Source organism: Hemitrygon akajei, chromosome 1 (assembly GCF_048418815.1).
Source record: "Hemitrygon akajei chromosome 1, sHemAka1.3, whole genome shotgun sequence".
In the NCBI taxonomy this organism is placed as follows: domain Eukaryota; kingdom Metazoa; phylum Chordata; class Chondrichthyes; order Myliobatiformes; family Dasyatidae; genus Hemitrygon; species Hemitrygon akajei.
In genome coordinates this window covers 50539219-50554004 of record NC_133124.1, presented here as the reverse complement: position 1 = coordinate 50554004, position 14786 = coordinate 50539219, and the positions used below count along the sequence as shown (strand labels likewise).

At 39.0% G+C, this 14786-nt stretch overlaps 1 protein-coding gene across 4 annotated transcripts in view; it reads left to right on the top strand.

Moving 5' to 3' along the window:
* mapre2 (microtubule-associated protein, RP/EB family, member 2) overlaps positions 1 to 14786 on the top strand; it is a 73486-nt gene that overhangs the window by 28035 nt on the left and 30665 nt on the right. For all 4 annotated transcript variants that reach the window (XM_073042830.1, XM_073042838.1, XM_073042849.1 and 1 more), the window contains exon 2: positions 7018 to 7145. In XM_073042830.1, the coding sequence (XP_072898931.1) occupies positions 7025 to 7145 (121 nt within the window). In that variant the 5' untranslated portion in view covers positions 7018 to 7024. The remainder of the gene's footprint in view (positions 1 to 7017; positions 7146 to 14786) is intronic.

The window sequence follows — 14786 nt, the reverse complement described above, 5'->3', positions numbered from 1 at the left end:
AATCTGTGTAATAAGCACATAGATAATGGCTAACAACCTTGAGTCAGAATACTCAGAATCTGGTTTATTATTATCACTTATGTTGTGAAGTGTTTTTATGTCAGCAGTACAGTTCAAGATGTAAAAATTACTATTGTTACAATAAATGGTGCAAAAGAAGAATAGTGAGATGATATTCATAGGTTCATGAATTGTTGATAAATCTGATGGTAAAGGAAAGGAGCTGTTCCTAAAACGTGGGTCTTCAGGCTCTTGTTCCACCTTCTTGATGGTAGTAATGAGACGAAAGCATTTCCTGAAAAGTGAGGGTCCTAAGTGATGAAGGGTCTCGGCCCGAAACGTCGACATTGCTTCTCCCTATAGATGCTGCCTGGCCTGCTGTGTTCCACCAGCATTTTGTGTGTGTTGCTTGAATTACCAGCATCTGCAGATTTCCACGTGTTTGCCTTTTCTAGAGAGTAATGACTGGGATGATTTGACCAAGAAAGTAGTAGAGGCAACCTAATTAAATGCATTTAAGATACAGTTCAATCTATTTTTTGTATAGCAGGGGAATTAACGGTTATGTGGAAAAGACAGGTAGCTGAGTCTAGATCAACCATGATCTTATTGAATGGTGGAACAGGCTTGATGGGCCAGCTGGCCTACTCCTGCTCCTGTTTCCTCTGTTCTTGCACCAAATCCCCTCAGACTCCAAATAAAGTACAACTGCGGCCATGTCTTCTTCCTGATTGTATCAGTGTGTTGGGTTCAGGATAAATCATCTGAGATGTTGATGCCAAGAACATGAAGCTTCTGAAACTTTCCACTTCTGAGCTCTCAAAGAAAACTGGTATGTTTTCTATCAACTTCCCCATTCTGAAGTCCACAGTCAATTCCTTGGTCTTGCTGTCCTTGAGCGAAAAGTTGTTGTTGTGACACCATGCAGTCAGCTGATCCATCTTACTCCTGTACATCTCCTTGTTGTCATCTGAAATTCTGCCAAAAACAGTGCTGTAATCGGTGAATTTATAGATCATGTTTGAGTTGTGCATAGCCACACAGTATTGAGTGTAGAGAGAGTGTGGGCTAAGCATGCATCCTTGAGTTGCACCAGTGTTGACTGTCACCAAGGAAGAGTTGTTATTACTGATCTACACTGATTGTGGCCAAGTATTCAATTGCAGAAGGGGGTAAAGAGGCCCAGGTTTTGAAGTTGTTAGGCTAGTAGCAGCAGACAGTTGAATAACAAATTTATGGAGAGGGCAAGATGGAAGCCAGCCAGGAGACACTCAGGCAAAGATAGTTTATGTTGCAGTGGTCTTGGTTACTGAGATCAAATCAAATTGTTATCATTCCCACAAAGTCATGGGGCAGCTGTATTTTACAGTAACTTGTGTATAATCAGAACAAATATAAGGAGCTTGTATTACCAGAGAATAACTTGTATCTTATTAAGTATTAAGGGGAATATATGAATTGCATGGTACTAATGTGAACATTGGTCTTGATTCATCCAAAATGGTTTGCAAAGTAATTTAAATCTTGTATAAGTTATTCAATAGACAATAGGTGCAGGAGTAGGCCATTCAGCCCTTTGAGCCAGCACCACCATTCAATGTGATCATGGCTGATCATCCACAATCAGTAACCCATTCCTGCCTTCTCCCATATCCCTTGACTCCACTATCTTTAAGAGCTCTATCTAACTCTTTCTTGAAAGCATCCAGAGAATTGGCCTCCACTGCCATAGATCCACAACTCTCTGGGTGAAAAGGTTTTTCCTGAACTCCATTCTAAATGGCCTACACCTTATTATTAAACTGTGGCCTCTGGTTCTGGACTCCCCCAACATCGGAAACATGTTTCCTGCCTCTAGCATGTCCAATCCCTTAATAATCTTGTATGTTTCAATCAGATCCCCTCTCATCCTTATAAATTCCAGTGTATACAGGCCCAGTCACTCCAATCTTTCAACATATGACAGTCCCACCATCCCAGGAATTAACCTTGTGAACCTACACTGCACTCCCTCAATAGCAAGAATGTCCTTCCTCAAATTTGGAGACCAAAACTGCACACAATACTCCAGGTGTGGTCTCACCGGGGCCCCGTACAACTGCAGAAGGACCTCTTTGCTTCTATACTCAACTCCCCTTGTTATGAAGGCCAACATGCCATTAGCTTTCTTCACTGCCTGCTGTACCTGCATGCTTACTTTCAGTGACTGATGTACAAGAACACCGAGATCTTGTTGTACTTCCCCTTTTCCAAACTTGACACCATTCAGATAGTAATCTGCCTTCCTGTTCTTGCCACCAAAGTGGATAACCTCACATTTATCCACATTAAACTGCATCTGCCCACTCACCCAGCCTGTGCAAGTCACCCTGCATTCTCCTAACATCCTCCTCATATTTCACACTGCTACCCAGCTTCGTGTCATCTGCAAATTTGCTAATGTTACTTTTAATTCCTTCATCTAAATCATTAATGTATATTGTAAATAGCTGTGGTCCCAGCACCGAGCCTTGCGGTACCCCACTAGTCACTGCCTGCCATTCTGAAAAGGACCTGTTAATCCCTACTTTGTTTCCTGTCTGCCAACCAATTTTCTATCCTTGTTAGTACCCTACCCCCAGTGCCATGTGCTCTATTTGGTTTATTTGAAAATTTTGGACAGTCTACTTTAAAAATCGATATTGATGTGAAAATGAAGTTGGGTAAGAATCTGCAAAATATGGTAACATTAGTTCAGTAGTAGAATGGTGGAACTAACTTTTATTGGTGGGATAAGGATTGAGAATTTGACAGCAAATGTTTATTGTTACATCATTGGTAACTCAGTTGTTTGAAAAAGAAAAATCTTAATTGAAGATTGGTCTAAAGTACTAAGATGGATAGCAGATGAGAATCAAGAACAACATGTTAAAGAAGTTCCTTGGTAGAAATGAGGTTTTGCCCAGGAGTTTTAGCCACATGAGATGCTTCTTTCCTAAACTTCATGAAGAACCGTATTTGTCAGCAAGCAATATTTCAGTTCTGACTGAAGTTGATTTCATGCATGTAAGATTTGGTATTGATTGCTAGAATTTAAGTTCTATGATGAATACACAAGAATTTGTATGAGCTTATTCACATTCTCCTGATATTTGTAAATCAAAGAGCCAAACATTGTTATTTAAATTATAAACTCCAATTAAAGTTCTTTTAAAAAATATATTAAATGTTCCATTTTCATTTGGTTAACCTCCATGGATTGTATTAAACAAACTGTAATTATTTTAGTTATGTTGCATTTACAATGTAACACAAATTTTAATCCATCCTTCCTTTGATTTTCACAAGTTGCAGAATAATATATTCTATGAGAAAATGTACTGTTTCTTGTCATCTTGGAAATTCAAGCTGGAACTTGAAATAATAATTGAAGGTGTCTTTCCAGAGAGGGTCCTGAATGCCTTTCATATGGATGAATGCATTTTTATATTAAATTAAACATTTTTTTTCGGGTGAAGCAAATAGCCTGACTGCTTAACTTGCAATTAAAATGTATTTGTATGCAGGGAACACACACACAATGCTGGAGGAACTCAGCAGGCCAGGCACCATCTGTGGAAAAGAGTATAGTTGATGTTTTGGGCAGGGGCCCTTCATTAGGACCATTTCTTTCAAAGTAGGAATTTTGATGATTAATGGAGGATAATCAGCAAAGCTTTAAAGGGAGATTCTATAATGTCAGATTAATTTGATTGAAATGTTTGAGGAGACAGGGAATTGATCAGCATAATGCTGATAATCCTATCGCTTTGTGATATACAGGTATTCTAATGATCTAGATGTGATTATAGGAGGTGTAATTAGTAAGTTCATAACTGACACAGAGATTGCTGGTGATGATTGTGAGGGGAGTAATTTCTGAATACAGAATGGTATTGATCACTTGGTAAAATAGGCAGAAAAATAGCATGTGATATTTAATTCTGAACAATGTCAGGTGATGCATTTTGAAATGACCTGTAAGACTTGGGATAAAGACAATGAATGGTAGGATCTTAGGAAGCACAGAATGACTTTGATAATGTACATTGAAGGACTCCTGGAAGCAGCAGCACTAGATAAGATAGTTTTGAAGGTATATGAGTTACTTGTCTTTATCAGCACTAGCCTAAAAATATAAGTGCAAGATTGAGGTACAAGTATTTTTTTAAAAAATGTTGAACAACCCCATCTGGAGTACTGTGTACAATTCTGGTTGCATTACAGTCTAGGAAGGATGGGACTGTATATAGTAGGTGCTATTAATGTCAACGTGGTGATGATGAGTATCAAGTATATTGACTAAAAGTAGAGCCTGGATTGTGTTCCCTTTGTTTGTACTGGAGTCGGCTGAGGGGGACCTGACTGGTATGTACAAAACAGAGAGAACTGATTAGGACAATAATTTAGGTAAGGGGAAGAAATTTTTGGAAGGAGTTTTTCACCCAAGAGGGTATCTGAAATTTGGGATTCACCTGTATGTGTCCTTATGGAAAGATTGGTTGCTCATTCCCACTTGCCTCCATTAAAACTGGGAATTAATAGCTCTGGATTTGTTTTTAAAACAACTTTTTTCAAGTTTGTGATCTTTCCTCTGGGCATTCTTGAGTTGGTTTTCTAATGATGAACCAACATCATTGGAAATGATGATACTGAATATCAAAGCAAGCTCGAAAGGTCTGAGTAAGCTTCTCCTATGATTTTTTTAGTGCTATTGCTCCCACTTCAAGTATCAAAATTAGTTCTTGGCCAAGGAATTATTAATTCCATCAAAAATTAAGCTCTGCTGAGTAAAACTCTTTTGTAATCAGATTTCATGCCTGTGACATTGACCCCTATAATAAACCCTTATCCACCTATCTACTTGCCAGCTTTTGCTCCACCCCTTCCGTTCACCTGTTTATGCCAGCTATGTTTCATTCTTTCCAACCAAAGTGAAGAGTCTCAACCCAAAACTTTGAATGCTCATTTCTCTGCTGCCTGACCTGAGATCCTGCAATGTGTTGCTACAAAAGCAAAATACACCAGTTGTTGATCTAAAATTAAAAATAAAGGTGTAATGGGCTTATCTGAAACTGATGATTTGAGTTTGCTTCAATAATTTAATGTGCCCAGTTTAAATGCTGAATTGGTGTTCTTCAATCTCTGATTTACTTTGGAAAAATGAAATAGGTTGACAACAAAAGTGGTCAGAATGGGATGTGAAACTCAAGTTAAAGACATTTGAAGTTTTGAGTAGCACTCACACAGTGAAGGGAATTGATCATAGAAATGCAAGTACTGCTGAAATTGTCTACTGTTCAATATTTGATTTTGGGTATTTTGAAGTTGTATTCATATTCATTGGTCAAAAAGAAATGAATTGGTGATGATGCTCTTGTAAAGATATTTAATGGATTTAATCAAACTTTATTTCCTGTTTTAAAATTGGCTTGTTGCCTTTGAAAATGTAACATTAATAAAATTTTGTTTTTAACTACCGGTAGGTGTTTTTTAGTAAAAATTCCATACAATGCTTCTTCATCACTGGTGTTGCAGTAAAATATTGTAGTGGTGGCAAACTATCTCATTTTCCAATTAATGTTGCATCTAGACAAGGAAGGCAAAGTAAGTACAGGTGGCCCCCATTTTTCGAATGTTCGCTTTACGACACCTGGCTGTTATGAAAGACGTACATTAATTACCTGTTTTCACTAACAGAAGGTGTTTTCACTGTTACAAAAAAAGACAGTGCATGACCCGAGCAGCCAAGCTCCTTTGCCGGAACTGCATTCTGGCCATCATTGCTTAAACACGTGCCTGTGAGCATCAGTGCTTTATGTTGATTTACTTTCTGCATCTGTTAGCAAGATGAGTTCTCAGGTATTGGAAAAGCTTAAAAGAGCACGTCCGGGTGTTACACTTAGCACTTAATAATGTCTAGTTTTACACTTCGATCGTGGTGAATGAAGTAAAGACAGTGTCCGCATGTTGAACTTGCCTGCGTCCACCATTCGCACTACAGTATTTATACGCAGAGCGAAATAATCTTGAAAGCTGCCGATGTTACTGTTGGTTCTGCTCATAGCAAAATGGTCTCTCTTAGCCGGCATCCAATAATAGATAAAATGGAAAGTCTATTGCCTGAGTAGATTGATGGGTGTACAAAGTGTGGTGTTTCGTTAAGTTATCTTATACTTAAGGAGAAATCAGTCAGTCTTTTTAATAAGCTGAAACAGAAGGCACTGGATGATGGTGATGACAGTGTTGCAAAAGTGGAACTTAAAGGTAATCATGGGTGGTTTGATCGGTTTCTGAGGCGAGGGCAGCTTCATAGCTTAAAGTTTACTGGAGAGAGTGCTTCAGCTGATACTGAAGCTGCGGAGAAGTTCCCAGCAGAACTGAAGAAAATAATTACAGAAGGTGGTTATTCGTATAAGCAAGTGTTCCACTGTGATGAAACGGCAATTTATTGGGAAAAAAATTGCCGAGCACCCCAACCTCCGACGACTCAGACTAACGCACCATCATCAGTATGCTCGCTGTTTTCCCGATTTTGCTAAGTGAAACTACACTGTACTTTACTTCTACTTTATATAGGCTGTGTATTTTTGTTATTTGGTATGATTTGGCAGCTTCATAGCTTAAAGGTTACTGGAGAGACTGCTTCCGATATGTAGTGAGATTTTCGCCACGCTACAGTTCTGCAATGATTGCAGAAAAATATTTCTACTTTATTTAGGCTGTGTATTTATCATATAATTCCTGCTTTTACTATATGTTACTGTTATTTTAGGTTTTATGTGTTATTTGGCATGATTTTGTAGGTTTTGGGTCTGGGAACGCTAACAAATGTTTCCCATATTAATAAATGGTAATTGCTTATTCACTTTACAACATTCCAGCTTACAAACCGTTTCATAGGAATGCTCTACCTTCGGCTAGCGGGGGAAACCTGTATTTTGAATACTGATAACAGACCAAATATGTTTTAAAATTTATTTCATTTGTATTTTCCAGCTGGGGAATGGCTGTTAATGTTTATTCAACATCAGTAACCAGTGAGAATATGAGCCGGCATGACATCATGGCTTGGATTAATGATACTGTGTGTCTAAACTATACAAAGATTGAGCAGCTTTGTTCAGGTAAGAACGCTCAGAGTTGACTTAAAGCAGAATTTTTTTTTTCAAATAGTATTAGCAGAAAACTCCACTTGTAAGGGCAGTTAAGTATGGATTGTAACATGTATTTTATAGATGACATTCCCTTTTGTATTTTCATGTGTCCATGAATTCCTCCAGAACTACTGAGCCTCGTACCAAAGTGCTGGATGTTTGAAGTAGAAGGTTATACTCCTGAATGGTGTTTGTAAGCTTGATGCTCTTGTTTGGATATATGTTCACTGCAAATTGTGTATTGGTATGTGCAACTATAAAAGCACAGAATTCAAGAACCTGATAGACTGATGTTTGGTGTTACACTTTCTGCAAGGAGAGGAATTTGAGTTCCATCTGTTCTTCAAAATTTTTGACTTCTTCAGGGACAAAATGAACAAGTTTATTGTAGTCCTTGGAAATTATCCATCCACACTGGAGCTGCTAAGAGGCATTCAAATAAGGCAATGGGTTGATCATTTTGGGGGAAAAAACATTTAGCTCTTCATTATGTAAGGTTTGCAAGTGTAGCATAAAAATGGTGCAATATAATTGTTAATAGATTTGTCAAGAAATGTGTAATCATTATATATTTTGCTATCATATATAATGCTGAAAATATAATCATGGCATAGATTGTGTGCTGAATTACTGATATATTAAAATTCTAATTGTTAAGAGCAATTGAATTGTTTGTGTACCTGAAGTATCCTTCTAGAATTCTGATCTGGATCCACAGGACAAAGGCACACAAATATGGACACTATTTGTCATGTACAGTGATGTCATACAGTTAAGTGCTATTATTGATGTGGTAGGGTAATGTAATGGGTGACAGATGACACATATTGTTCATTATAGAAACAGTTCTACATAATTCAAAAACAGTATCATTGAGTTGTGCTCAGTTTAGGAGATGGTGTCTGACATCAGTGTAAGGTGACTGTTTTTGATTTGTTCATAATGGAAGCAAGGGCTGTGCCTTTCATTAAGCACATGAAGTGACTCCATGCTTTATTCACAAAATCTGACAATGTAGTTTTCTCATTGTATGTCCAGAAATTCTGGAGATTAGTGTGTTTAATTTAGAGTTCAAAGTAAATTTATTATCAAAGTCCATATATGCAACCCTGAGATTCATTTTATTTTGGGTATATTCAATAAATCCAATCTCAATTATCACTGACATAGGTCATGAAATTTGTTTGGCAGAAGCAGTGTAGTGCACAGAAAAAATGACTTGTAATAAATATTTTAGAAAATGGGGGGGAAAAAAGCAAAATTGTGAGGTCCTTTCATGGATCTTTCATATAACTGATGGAGGAGAGGCATTGCATCTTGGCTTTTGTATTGTTGTCCTCTCGAAATGAATGCTAACGTTGCATTTGCCTTCCTGACCCCAGACTTAACTGACAAGTTAAAACCAGAAATACAGGAGCAGGATTAGGCCAATTGGCCCATCGAATCTTCTCTGCCATTTCATCATGGCTGATCCAGTTTTCCTCTCAGCCCCAAACTCGTGCCTTCTCCCTGTATCCTATACATAAACACTTGGACTCCACAGCTGCATTGGGCAATGAATTTCCACAGATTCACCACTCTAGTGAAAGAAATTGCTCCTCATCAGCCCTTTTATTTTGAGGCTATGTCCTCTGGTCTTTGACTCTCCCACTTTATGATATATCCTTGTCACATCCACTCTATCAATGCCTTTCACCATTCGATAGGTTTCAATAAGATCACCCCTCATTAACCTTAAGGGAACCCTGCTTGAGGAGTTCCAAGTTCCTTTGCACCTCTGATTTCTGGATTTTCTCCCTATTTGGAAAATAGTCTGCTCCTTTATTCCTTCTATCAAAGTGCATGCCATACATTTCCCTACAATTAGCGCAAACGGTGCATTGTAGCGGCACTATTTTTGGCCAAATCGACTTAAAATGCGCTAACTTACAGAATGCAGGCAAAATTCAGGGTTATATATTTGTACAAAATAGTTCATTCGCCAAAATTAACTGCCCCGTTTTCACTCGAGAGCAGATCCGCCATCATTGAAATCGGGATGTGACGCCAAGACGCATGCTTACGGCCAGCCTCAGCAGCGTTTCACGATGCTCACAGAGCCGCTTCCACTTTTGAGTGATTGGGCAGTTTTTGAAATGATCACAGAAATCACAGTATTTGACAGGCAGATATATCGGGCCCTCTGAAGCTGTTGGATCAATACTTGGATTTCCAATTCACGAGAGGGAACCAGCCGTTGTTCGCCTTCAAGTGCACCTTCCCCAACAGCATCAAGTATTCTTTCGAGATGATGTTGCTGTGCAACTGGATAATGATATGGCAAGAACCACTTCAGCGGAATTCATGGATCTTTGCACTCGCAATCCATTTGCAAGAACCCTGTACTATCCGGATATTCCCAGATTCCATACTTGGACTAATAAGAGATGGGAAAGAAGGAGAATGGGGAAAAGAGCGGAGGAGTGCTCTGGGATTTTTAAAGCAAATGTTCTGGGTCGAGTGTATACCATTTCTCCACGAAGTGGTGACCTCTACTATTTGAGACGACTTCTTCATCACATAGAGGGACCAGTATCTTTCGAATTATTGAGAGCACATGGAGATATCCTACCATCATTCAAAGACGTTTGCAGAAAGAGAGGATTGTTGCAAGCTGACGATCATTGGTAGCAAACTATGGAAGAAGCAGAGAGAACAAGAATGCCTAGAGCAATGAGAGATTTGTTCGTTGTCTTGCTCACACTGAAATCAACAATCCACAGCAATTATGGAACCGGTTCAAGAATACAATGTCTGAAGATTTCTTACAAATGGAGAGGAGAACTATCAATGATCCTAATATCATGATCGATGAAAGGCATCGTGGACAAGCTGTTCTGTATTTCCAAGAGAAACTTGAGAACCTGGGCAAAACACTTGAGGAATATAACTTGTCAACACCAAAAAACAGTACAATTACTCAAAGTACTGGCAATCTGGAACTGTTGCGTGAACTGCAATACAACAGAGACGAACAGCAGAAATGTTTCACAGAAGGAGCCCCTACTAAATAATGAGCAAAGAGAAGTATATGAATATGTGTGCAACTGCTTGGAAAGGAATTTCTCGTAAATGATTTTCATTGATGCACCAAGCGGAATGGGCAAGACATTTATCATCAACTTGATCCTCGCTAAAGTTAGGGGAGATGGAGGTGTTGCTATTGCTGTAGCATCATCAGGTATTGCAGCAACATTGATACCTGATGGTAGGACAGCGCATTCAAGATTCAAAATACCCCTCAAAGTCAATGAAAATGCCCTTTGTAACATTGATTTAAAAACACCAACGCTGCAAATTTACTTCAAAGTGCGAGGCTTATTGTCTGGGATGAGTGCCCCATGATCAGGAGGGAGAGCTTCGAAGCAGTGGACCGGACTCTTTGTGATGTATGTGGCAAGAATGAGGCCTTCGGGGGTATTTTAACCATTTGCTGTGGCGATTTCCGTCAGCTTCTACCAGTTGTGAAACATGGAAGTGATGCTGATGTGGAGAATTCATGCATAAAACTATCCTACATATGGAGAAGCTTTATCAAGTTTCAATTGAAGAGAAGCATGTGATTGAGTGAGGGAGAAGGATGATATTCTGAGTTCTTATTGGATGTTGGAGGAAACAAGTTTGAGAAAAATGATTCCTAAATCCTTTTTTGACTCTTTGGACTCGATTGTATCTTCTTATTTATGGAAGAATAAAACCCCCTGATTAAACAAAGTTCATCTTTAGAAACTAAAACAAATGGGAGATTAGCCCTACCTAATTTTAGGTTTTACTGCTGGGCAGGCAACATATGCTACCTTAGTTTTGGTTATATTAATTGTGATGACTGTCCAGTTTGGGTTTCTTCAGAAGTTAATTCTGTTAATAAGTTTTCTATTATTTCTCTTCTTCAATTCCTCTATCCTTAAGTAATTTAACTGATAATTATGTAGTTAAACATTTGTTGATGATTTGGTTACAATTTAGAAAATTCTCAGGGATATTTGGTTTTTCACTCTCCAGTCCCATGTTTTCTAAATTTTTTTAAACCTTCTTTGGCTGATGTTTTTAAAGAGTGTAATAGACTAGGTATTAAATGTTTTCAGGATCTGTTTGTTGGAGATAGTCTCTCCTCATTTGATCAACTATCTACTAAATATAATGTTTGTAAAGCTCACTTTTTTTTAGATATTTACAAATTAGAGACTTCTTGTGTTCTCAACTTCATACATTTCCTAAATGTCCAGATAAGAATTTAGTTGATACAATTTTTACTCTGAAACCTTTTCATAATGGATCTATTTCTAATATTTATAGTATGTTGTTGGCAATGAGAAACATTCCATTAGACAAAATTAAAAATCTCTGGGAACAAGACATCCAGATTTCAATTGATGAGAGTACTTGGAATGAAATTTTAAAACTTGTTCATACCTTTTCATTATGTGTGCGTCCCTCTCTTGTACAATTTAAAGTGGTAAATAGAGCCTTTATGACTAAAGATAAGCTCTCTCGTTTTTACTCAGATTTTTCTCCATACTGTAATAGGTGTAATGTCGAAGAGGCCTCTCTAATTCATATGTTTTGGTCCTGCCCACGGCTTGATAAATTTTGGAAAGTAGTATTTCAAATTTTCTCGGAGCTTTTTAAAGTAAACTTTAAACCCAACCCTCTGACTACCTTGTTTGACATTGTTGGTGGAAATGATTTTACTCTTAAGCCAAATGATTTGCATATTTTGGCTTTTCTTTCTCTTTTAGCCAGAAGTTTTGTTGCTTAAATGGAAAGATGCCATTCCACCTACTCATGCCCATTGGTTGATTGATGTTAATTTGTGAGAGTAAGCGTTCGGCACAGACTAGAAGGGCTGAGATGTCCTGTTTCCCTGCTGTAATTGTTATATGGTTATGTCATGTTTAAATCTAGAGAAGATTAGGTGTTCTATTTCTATACCTAGAGAAGATTTTTCCATGTTATGGGGACCTTTGGAACTACTTTCACAATCTTCGACTTGTTCAGCAATGATGATGGCTACTAATCGTTTGAATTTACGACTATGTCCAAGATTTTTTTCTCTTTTAACCAAGCAGCTGTTTATTTTTTCTCTTGCTTTTATGGGATTTTGATTTTGCTTTAGATTAGAATAAAATATACCTTTTCACTATTAAGGTTAACTTACTATACATAGATATGGGGCACTTCAACCTTGTTTCTGTTTCCATAATATCATAATATATTTTATATTTGTCTATGCAAGTAACTAATAAAAATATTGGAAAAGATTCAGAAAAGTGAAAACGAAATCGAATTACCTGAAGATATGATTCTGCCAGCAAAAACTATGGAAGAATGCATTGATTTCATCTGCCCAACATTTGACAATCCTGCAGAACTGTTCTCGAGGAACTCTATCTTGGTTCCCCTCAATGAAATGATGCGAAAAATAAACTTCACATGCATTAGACGCTTCCCTGGAATCATGAAAGAATACTGTTCCTTCAATGCCGTAAGTGAAGAAGCTAACGCCACTCATTTTCCAACAGAATTCCTCGATTCGGTCGAACTCTCTGGATTGCTGCCACATAAACTGGAATTGAAGAGGGGATCTCCCATTATTTCAATGAGGAACTTGGATCCACCAAGGCTTTGCAATGGAATGTGAATGATGGTGGAAGAACTACACAACAATCTCATCGTAGCAAACATAAACATTGGTGCGTTCAATAATGACCTTGTCATGATCCCAGGAATTACTCTCAATTTATCAGAAGGGGAAGATGTCCCTCTTCAGCAGAGGCAGTTCCTGATACAGTCATGCTTTGCTGTGACTATATATAAGGCGCAAGGCCAAACCATGGAGAATGTGTTGATTTATCTGGAAAAACCGGTATTCCAGCATGGTCAGCTGTATGTGGCTTTAAGCCAGGGAAAAAGAAATGAAAACATTAGAGTGTTCTTGAAGGGTGACAGATCAACCAGAAATGTTGTCATCAAAAGTGTCCTTCGTTAAACGAGGAGGAGCTATATTTGTTTTGCTACGTGTCTTAATTCTTTAATAAACTTGAGTTTTTCTTTAATTTCCAAAGCACATCATATCAGACTGCACTACCTTTCTCTCAAAGGGTGCCCCAACAGGTCACCCAATTGTCTAGTGGCTTATATACCTAGTTTGGTTGGATATTAATTAAGTGACACTCAGCATAGGAGTGTCTGTACATAAGTGGCTGGCAGGAAATGATAAAGTAGTGATGGTAGGGAAGTGTGGATGTGTGAGGGAGTGGAAGTGTTTTAGCAGCCTTACTGCTTGGGGAAAGTAACTGTTTTTGAATCTGGTGATCCTGGCTTGATTACTAATGTAGCCTCCTTCTTGATGGGAGTTGGACAAACAGTCCGTGAACGGTGTGGGTTCGATCCTTCATGATGTTACTTGTCCTTTTTGGTCATCTTTCTGTACATATGTCCTTGATGGCATGTAGGCTGGTGCTGGGTATGCATTGGGGAGTTTTAACTACCCATTGTAGACCCTTCCTGTCTGCCACAGTGCAGTTTCTGTACCATGCAATGAAGCATATTAATATGCTTGCTACTGCATATCTGTAGAATGACATGAGTACAGATGTACATAGTCCAGCTCTCTTCAGCCTTCTTAAAGTCGAGGTATTGTGAGTTTTCCTAATTATGTAGAATATGTTCTGGGAACATGAGGTTGTGTGAGATGTACACTCCTAGGAGTTTCAAACTGCCTGCAGTTTGTCTGCTGTTTCCATTGCAGTGCTGCCAATGTGAGGAAGGGTGTGAGTACTGCTGCTGGAACCCCCGTCTCCCCTTCCCCCACCACCATTCTGCAATGTTGTCTCTCTCGGGTCCCACCGCTAGCTCTTAGATGTTTGGAGACTTCACATTCCTCTCACCCCACCATTCCTGAGCATCCCAAACCTCCCTTCTCAGACACTACCAACCCCCTTCCAACCTCCGATCTCAGCTCTCATCTGTGCTGACTTTACCATTCCCTCTGACCTTCCCTCTCTGAGGCAGAACGTTCTGACCTCGGTAAGGTCCTCACCTTTGTCCCCCTGTGCCCACACCTCAGCAAGTTCCACGCCCGCCATGACGCTGAGCTTTTTTTCTGTCGCCTCTATCTCTGAGCCTACTCTCTTCACCCTGCACCGATGACCCCTTCTCCCTAATTCAACCCTCCTCCTCTTCCTGGACATCGCACCCTGGTCTTCTGCCTGCTGTGGAACTTTTCATTGCCAACTGCCAATGAGACATCAACTGTCTAGTCTTCAATACTCCCTTCTCCAATTCCAACCTCACTCCTTCCAAACACTGCTCTCCACTCCCTTCACACTAATCCTAACCTCACCATCAAACCCACAGATAAAGCAGGTGCTGTAGTAGTCTGATGGACTGACCTCTATCTTGCTGAGGCCCAGTGACAACTCTCAGACACCTTCTCCTACCCTTGAACAGGATCCCACTAAGGAGCACCAAGCCATTGTCTCCCACACCATCACTGACCTTATTGTCTCTGGGGAATCTCCACCCATTGCCACCAACTTCATATTTCCCGCACCTCCCGTTTCAACCTCC